Below are 8,948 nucleotides of genomic sequence, written 5' to 3'. Positions count from 1 at the left end.
AAATTCTGGGGTAGGGTGAAATTGAGTCTCATGGCTCCTACGTAGGCCAAATGAGTTATGGCTACTTTGTTCTTCAGTGAGGAGCCACATTAGCTGGAGTCAAAATTATACTGAATATCAGTGTCTACAACCTGATGAAATAACACTTAACAGGTCATTTAGCATATGTCACAAATGTAATAATTTAAAATTGAAATTTTTATTGTCTCCATCATGTTTAGAATCATGACCACAACCATTGTTGCTGTCATCATCCTTATATAGTTAATGTTTATTGAATACTAACCAAACCATCACTACCACCACCACCATCATTATAATTATGACTAACATTTATTGAGTTCTTTCAATGTGTGAGGTACCACATAAAGAGTTATCAGGTAGAGTCAGGCATGGTGGTCTACACCTGTAATCCCAGCTACTCGGGAAGCTCAGATGGGAGAATTACAAGTTTGAAGCCAGCCTTGGCAACTTGGTGAGATTCTGTCTCAAAATTAAAAAAAAAAAAAAAAAAAAAAAATGAAAGGGACAGGGATGTAGGTCAGTGGTAGAGTGTCCCTGGGCTCAATTCCTAATACTGGGGAAAAAAAAAATTGGTTTTAGGTGATCATCATAAGTAAGCCTATGAAGAAGATACTGTTATTGGCCCATTTAATAGATAAGAAAAGCTGTATTAAGATGAGAAAAACAGATTAAGTAATTTCCTCAATGTCACACAGTTAATAAAAGATAGATCCAGGATTTAAACATAAGCAGTCTATCAGACTAACCTGTTATTAGGGGGCATCCATGGAAAAGTAATATTTGTATCTGAGGACAGTAAGTAAGGACAGCTTTTACAGCCTCATCGGTCAGATTTACACAACCTGCCATATGAATCTCCTATGTAAAAAAAGAAAAGAAAGTCAAAAGAAAAAGTAGATCCATAATACAACACTCACACACACACACACACACACACAAATAACAATATAAGAAAAGTCTGGGAAATACTCTGATGCAAAAAGAAACAAATATCTACTTGAAAAAGAAAACTATATAGAAAGGACCACATAAGTCTTAAATAGTTTGGAAAGTAAAGCAGCATTAAAAGTTAAATGCTCCACCATTTTATAAAGCAATTTGGCAATATCTATTAAAACTGAAGACGTGTATACTCCAGAACACAGCAATTCCAATTATAAATGTCCAATACAGAGAAACTCTTCTACATGTGCACAAGGAAATAATTAAACATGCCCACTACAAAAAAATATTTACAATAGTAAAGAAATGGAGAATTGGTTTAAAATATACTTTATTAATAAAATAGAATAAGATAAAATACTTAAAATTAAGAAGATGCAGTGATGCATAGTTGTAATCACAGCTACTAGGGAGGCTTAGGCAGGAGGATTGTAAGTTTGAGAACATAGTGAGCAACTTAGTGGAACCCTGTCTCAAAAAGGGGATGTGGCTCAGCAATAGAGTGCTTGCCTACGATGCATGAAGCCCTGGGTTCAATCCCCAGCACTGAACAACAAAAAACCAAAAAAGAGTGAAGGAGGGGATGAAAAAAGGTCTATGAAATACCTAAGTAAAAAGGCTTGATCTTCTATTGCTTAGAAAATAATTTCTGAGCAGGGCATGGTAGTAAACACCTGTAATACCAGTGACTTTTGAGGCTGAAATAGGAGGATTCCAAGTTTGAGGCAAGCCTCCACAATTTAGCAAGACCCTATCTCAAGATAAGAAATAAAAGGGGTTGGGGATGTAGCTCAGTGGTAGAGTAACCCTAGGTTCAATCCCTAGTGCTACAAAAAAATAAAAACAAAAATTAATAAAATATGGGGATAATGTAAAATTCAGTTGCCATCATCTCTAGAGATATTTAAAAATTACCTCTAATTTCTTGGCACATAATCCACTCACAAGTGCAACCACACCATTGTCAGATACCTAAGCAAAGGGAAAAAGACACAGCCCATAAATGGAGTGAAGGAAGTAAAATTTTCTAAAATTTATTAATCATTTAGAGTGTTTGTCTTTCATTCAGCAAATGTGTCTTTTACACATACATACCTCTCACCTTTGCATATCTCTCACCTTTGTTGCTTAAAATAATTAAGTATACACCAAATTACAATTCTTTAACCAACAAAAGCATAAAGTGGTCAATAATTTCAATAATAACCAAAAGAATTATGTTCTTCTGATTAGTTATGGAAATACATTGGGCCTAAGTAGCCCTCAAAAAGACCCTTAACATAATCAAACTTCTCCAGCCACCTCCCACCATAATTAAGTTTTTGTCAGCAAGATTTTAGAGTGTCAACAGAATTTCACAGGATTTCTTCAGGAACCTTAATGGGATTTAAAGCTTCCTATTTCTTGTAAATGCTAGATTTGTAGAAAAAAAGGGTGTGATAGACTCTGTCTCAAGAGAGCTCACTGTATAAAAGTTACTATTTCTGTTTTCTGTGGTAAAAACTTGTGAAACTCTGTCTAGCCTAAGAACATGGGACAAACAGTAACTGTTATGTACCTGCCAACTGTCATGTAATCACTCCACTGAGTATAAATCTAAAAGAATTTTCAGACCCAGGGTCCAGAGATTTTTAGGCATTAACCCCTCCAGACCACTGAAGCTTAAATAAACCTGCTTCCTAAAAACTTCTCCGGTGTCTAGCCTCATCTGTCCTACATTAGGCCAACACATAATCTATATGTTTCAAGTCCACATTTCACTTACCTGAGTAGCTGAAAAGTCAATACTCTGCAAAAATGGGCAGTTTTTTCCTAATGCGTGTAAGGACACATCAGTAATACTTAAGCATCCACCTAGATCGATAATCTTGAGCAGGCGGCAATTGAGTGCAAGAGCAAGGACTCCTTCATCAGTGAGATTGCAGCACCTTTTTAAAATAGCTTCATGGAGATATGAACAAGATGAAGCCACAGCTTTTATCCCTGGGGGACAACATAATATCAATGAACCATATATGTGTATATATATTGTGAAATTAAACATTCCCAAAGAAACAACTGTGATAGAATTTCTTCAAGCAAGCAACAGATGGACAAATTCTTCCCACTAGGAGATATCAACACAGGCAGGCTTATGGGCGCCTATAAAGTAAGACACCAAAGGCTTATTTTATAAGGGTTATTTTTGTCCTTTAGAAAGCAAGCCATTACTCCTGACTTTTGCATCTGACTTACCATTCTCATGTTTAGGTATATCTTCCAGAATGTATAGGCTTAACTGACCATCTATAGCTTGACAAAGTAGACTGACCTTGACTTCCTCAATCTCCTAAGATGTAGTAAGACCATCTCATACCAGTGGTCAAAATTTCCCTGCTTTTTACTTCAACATGCCTAAGTAATGTCCCCACCAATGTATTTGCCAAGTGGTGTGATTTACAGTTACCTTTGTTCTCTGTATAAAAGTTGTTATAGCTCCTTTAATTTGGAACACTTTTTCAGGGCAATTTGAATCAGTACTTCTGGCCCAGGTCACTTACATTTGTCTTAGAATAAACAATTTTCTTATTTCCTTCAAAGACGAATCATTATTTTGCATCAATAATATATATGTGCATGTGTATGTGTTATATATGAATGTTTGGTTAAATACTAATTAGTGCCTAGAAAGCCTGCAGTGAGGACTTCAAAAAGATGTGATAATGAAGGAAATGTAGAGAGGAAGCTGGCCACTTCCCTTATCTCCAATCATTAGGTGAGACTCTAAGCAAAGTGACTTTGTTGTAAAGGAAAGGAATGTACTCATAAAACATCTAAGGACTTCACGTGACATGCAACCTAACCTATATATATATTCCCCCTGCTTGTAGGTGTAGGGTGACCCTCATTGTATCTTGGCCTACTGCTGCCTAGGAGTGTGTAATAAAATGTCCAAAATCTTGCTGTTGAGTCCTCCAACTTTTTTTCTTTGGGGACCGTAAACAGTATGCTGGGGCTTCTGTAGTCCTAGAGCTGAACAATGAAAAATGTGACTGATTTTCATTTTAGCCACCACCAATTGTACATTAGCCATTTTCAAAGTGGTTCACCTGTTACTGGATTTAAAAGTGCTGGCTGCCTGTCCTATCGTAGGTCAGTTAAGTTGAGAGACAAGGTGTTAAGGCAAGAGGGTGACTTAATTAAAAAATAGGAAAAGCTGGCTCAAGGAGAAAGGTGACTTGCCACAAACAAAGCCCTTTTTAGGGTGGATGGGAAGGAGACAGGGTGTGCTCAGGGACACAAAGGGCTTTTATAGGGAGGGAGAAGGAGGAGTAAAGTAGGAAGGCTATGAACTGGTGAGGTTTTTGACAACCACAGTGTGTGTCTCCTTTCTTTTCCTGGTCAGAACATCTCACAGGACTTTGACCTCCTATAGTTCCTGTAAATTTTTTTCTTTTCTCTTTCTCTCTCTTTCTTTCTGAGACTTCTGTAAGTTAAACCTCAAAGCTACTTACAGATATAAAAATTAAGGAAGAGCATGGGGCCTTACAATGGGCCATCAGATGTTCTGAGTTTTGTGAATCTAAAGAAAGACTTAAGCCAATGCAGTGGTAGTTTACACCTGTAATCCCAGCTATTTGGGAAGCTAAGGCAGAAGGATGGCAAGTTTGAGGCCAGCCTGGTCAATTTAGTGAGACTCTAATCCCCAGTACCACCAAAATTATGAAAAACTTGAAAAATAAAAACAAACAAAAAACAATGAAACACTTAGCAGCTAAAGATTTTTGTTTTAAGAAAAGGATTATGGAAGGTGGAAGGGCAAAAGAGAGGGGGAACAAAGGACATATTTATTTTTCCAGTGATGTTATCTATCATTATTCAAAGCCCTTTTGAGATGTTTCAGGAATTCTCTAGGCTGTAGTACATTATTCAGAATATATCTGCAATTAATGACAAGGCTTTTTTGTTCAGAAGTAGATTTACTTTTAGGAAGTAGACAATAATCACTCAGAACCAAATTTGATGGTTAAATAGTAAATTATTTCTCTTTTGGTTAAAGCAAAAATTTCAAAATAGTAAAGTTAAATAAAAATTTAAATTTTCCCAAAGTTTTAAGTAATTGTCTTCTTGCTTATCCTTAGGAATCATAGCTATGTTACTGAAGGCAGGGTCCTTGTCCCCAGTGCCAAATCAGTAATGAGGACATGGTTTTGAGAAAAAATAAAGTTTTATTGCTTTGCTAGAAAAGGAGAAATGTTTCTTAAAGCTTGGTCCTTGTCCCTGATGCCAATCCAATAACAAGGACCTGATTTTGAGAAAAAGGAAAAAGAAAGTTTATTGCTTTGCAAGCAAAGGAGAAACAGGGAACTCCTGTCCCAGAGGCAATGATTCTTCCCATCAGCAGGAATAGGGAGCTTTTAAAGAGGTAATTCAAACATTATATTCCATGTGTTATCTGTCTTTTTGGGAGCGGTTATTTCTGAGATCTTCTGATATTGTCCCCAAAGTCTGGATTACTTCATTCCTCAAGGACAGATAAATATGCCTAAAATGGGGAAGAAAGGTAAACCTATTTCCCCTGAAATTAGGGAAGGGGAGAGATTAGAGAGGGACAGGGCGAAAGGAGGAGAAGAAACATGTCCATTTAAAAAATAAGTTGCAGGAGCAGAGCATCAAGCATAAAATAGATCACTGTTACAGCTAGACCTATATATTCTCTCTTGCCTCACCTTAACTTGGATTTCTTTCTTTCTTTCTTTCTTTTTGTAGTACAGGGGAATTGAATCTAGGGGCACTCTACCATTGAGTTACATTTCCAGTTCTTATTTTCTCACAAAGTTGCTGAGTCTGGCCTTTCAACCCTCCTGCCTCAGCCTCCTGAGTTGCTGGGATTACAGGGTGTGTACCACCATGCTTAGCTAAATTTGGATTTCTGTTCTATCACTATGCTTCTTCTTTGTCAGCTGGGACCAATCTTATGTTTCACTGAAGGTCAAAAAAAAAAAAAAGAGAATTCCTTAAATCAAATAGATATAAATGAGTGCTGGATACTCATACATAATGCTATACCACATAAATAAAAGGAATATTCTTCAGATCCTGGGACCTTCAGTCACCACAAACATTGTAGAACTGTGACTAGGTACCTTTATGGGCAACACACACATACACACCCAAAAGGGAGATGGTAAATTCATGAATATGTAATTTTTATTGTTTTCATATTTTTTTTGGTACTGGGGATCTAACCCAGGGGTGCTTTACCACTGAGCTACATCCCCCATTCCTTTTAAATTTTGAGACTGGCTCTCATTAAATTGCTGAGGGTCTTGCTAAATTGTTGAGGCTGGCCTCTAATTTTTAATACTCTTGTCTCGGCCTTTTAAATTGCTGGGATTACAAGCCTGCTACATCACACCAGGCTTGGTTTCCATATCTTAAGAAAGAATGACTATTTATTTATTTATTTATTTATTTTTAAAGAGAGAGTGAGAGAGAGGGGAGCACAGAGAGAGAGAGAGAGAGAATTTTAACATTTATTTATTTTTTCTTAGTTCTCGGCGGACACAACATCTTTGTTGGTATGTGGTGCTGCTGAGGATCGAACCCGGGCCGCACGCATGCTAGGTGAACGCGCTACCGCTTGAGCCACATCCCCAGCCCCAAGAATGACTATTTATTTATCTGCTTCCAGAAGGGAAGTTGTGGTATAAGAAGAAATATAATTGGTCTTTGTCTCTAGTTCCCACACAGAGTCTCTAAAACCCTTGAAATTTCTTGAGTGTCTCTTGTTATTCATAATGAGATATTTTGATTATATTTGGTTTAATGCTAATGTGGTAACAATGTGGGGCCTCTAGATAGTCTCAGGATGGGGACTACCTCCAGAAAGACCAAGTGATTAAAACAAGAGCTTGCCAATCCAACCACTGACCTTTGGGAAAGGGGGAGGGGCAGGTAAACTCTATAACAACTCTTAACCACTTGGGAAGCTGAGACAGGAGGATTTTGAATTCAAGGTCAGGCTCAGAAATTTAGTGAGGCCCTAGGCAACTCAGTGAGACCCTGTCTATAAGTAAAATATAAAAAAGGGCTGGGGAGGTGGCTTGGTGGTTAAGCACCCCTGGGTTCAAACCCTAGTACAAAAAAAAAAAAAAAAGATGCTTAGGGCCTTGCTAAATTGCTGAGGCTGGCCTCCATCACATTAGGCATCACATAAGCTTCATAAAAGATACAGATGAGCACCACATGCAGAGAAGGATAGGGGAAGGGTCATAGTGCTCCCAGCTCTCCCAGGGGTGCCACCCTCCAGGGACTGTTGTAAGTTTGGGTATCCAGAAGTTCCCTGGGTTTAGTCTACCCATTTATTCAGTGATAATAAGCATACCTTCTGATGTTATAGAAACTCTTTCTCCTTCTGAGGAATTTATATTTAATTTTTTCAGTTTTTTGCATTTACACAAGTGTAGGAGAGCAGCATCTGAGATATCACAGCTCCGTAGATCTAGAGCTTGGACATCAGGATGTAAAATCTGCAACAAATACACAATGTTGAGAAATGAACTTTTCTATAAATATAAACATTTATTCCATAGTCAGGGTTTTGATGATCTTAGCAGACAAGTGGTTAATGGAAAATACAGCAAAGAATGCAGAAATATATACATGTGGAGACAGATATGTAAAGCAGGAAAAAAACCAGGTCAGCTTCCAGTTAGAGGTACAGACTCAATGCCTCCAAGGTCCTAATCAGGATGCAAGCACTGCTGAGATTGTCACAGGAGAGTGGGAGCTGAAGCTTTAAACATTCGTTCTTTTGTTCTCACAAAAGAAAATCCAAAGACACTGAAAGTCAAGCAAGAGAATTTATTATAAGTGAAAGTAAAGTAGATGAGAAGTGAGAGTAGGGTGAAAATAGAGTAAGGCTCAAGTAGACAGCATGCTCATGGAGAGAGTGGGCTGGCTTTGAGCAAAGGATCACAAAGGAAACAGTGCTGTTTTCAAATTTATTACTGTTAGATGTTTGCTTTGAAAACTGGGGACTACCTTTTGCATTCTTTGCCAGTCAGGTGTTCAAATTTTCCTTCACATCAGGTGGGTGGTGAAGTTTTTGACCCTAGTTGGTCCTCTCCAAAACAGTCAATAATGGCCATCCTACTCAGAGCGGCTTCATCTACAAGCACATCCTATGTTAATGTGGGCATTGAAGTCAATGGTTGGTCAGAATTTGCCTTAGTGCACCTGCACTATTAAAAAAACCTCTCGGGGCTGGGGATGTGGCTCAAGCGGTAGCACGCTCACCTGGCATGCATGTGGCCCAGGTTCGATCCTCAGCACCACATACAAAACAAAGATATTATGTCTGCCAAAAACTAAAAAATAAATATTAAAAAATTCTCTCAAAAAAAGAAAGAAAGAAAGAAAGAAACCTCTCTTCTGAGATATGGTGGTGGAGTTTTTGACCCTAATCGGTCCTCTCTGGAACTATAATGGTGGCCATTCTATTCAGGGGGGCTTCATCTATAATTCAATCCTGTTAATAGGGCCAGTGATGGGGTCAAAGGCTACCTTACTGAGCCTGTACTACTAAAGAAATCTTCCTTACCATACACAGACACCTATAGCCTTAATTCCTGATTTCACACCAACCTCAATGGACCCTGTCAAGAGTCCATTAATCCTTTTCTTTTGATGTATTTCTTCAATTAGCTCCTTTGCTTACATTTATTTTCTACAAATCACCTGACACCATTTGCTTTCTTATTCACTTTGAAAGTAGTTTAAAGACTCTAAAAGTAATATGAAGAAACACTTCTGACCTTGCCATGCATTTCATTGCTCATTACTAGCTACTACCTAACAGAGATGACTGCTACATTGTAAAGACCCTTGGATCTGGAGAGGCAAAACCACTGTTACTGAGTGATTCTTTCTTCTGGAAGCTCCCAACAGTCATTAATAACTCTCCCTATGTGAGTCTTTGCTAGCGTGTATATCTTGAG

At 38.0% G+C, this 8,948-nt stretch overlaps 1 protein-coding gene across 2 annotated transcripts in view; it reads right to left on the bottom strand.

Annotated features, from left to right (window-relative positions):
- The window catches only part of Amn1 (antagonist of mitotic exit network 1 homolog), a 37,324-nt gene that overhangs the window by 9,737 nt on the left and 18,639 nt on the right, over positions 1 to 8,948 (bottom strand). For both annotated transcript variants that reach the window (XM_005334049.5, XM_013362293.4), the window contains exons 3-6: positions 7,334 to 7,478; positions 2,732 to 2,949; positions 1,882 to 1,938; positions 771 to 882 (exon numbers count right to left, since the gene is read on the bottom strand). In XM_005334049.5, coding sequence (XP_005334106.1) covers positions 771 to 882; positions 1,882 to 1,938; positions 2,732 to 2,949; positions 7,334 to 7,478 — 532 coding nt within the window. The remainder of the gene's footprint in view (positions 1 to 770; positions 883 to 1,881; positions 1,939 to 2,731; positions 2,950 to 7,333; positions 7,479 to 8,948) is intronic.

The sequence above is a fragment of the Ictidomys tridecemlineatus genome, chromosome 6, assembly GCF_052094955.1.
Source record: "Ictidomys tridecemlineatus isolate mIctTri1 chromosome 6, mIctTri1.hap1, whole genome shotgun sequence".
Lineage (NCBI taxonomy): Eukaryota > Metazoa > Chordata > Mammalia > Rodentia > Sciuridae > Ictidomys > Ictidomys tridecemlineatus.
This window is presented reverse-complemented; position numbering and strand designations above follow the sequence as displayed.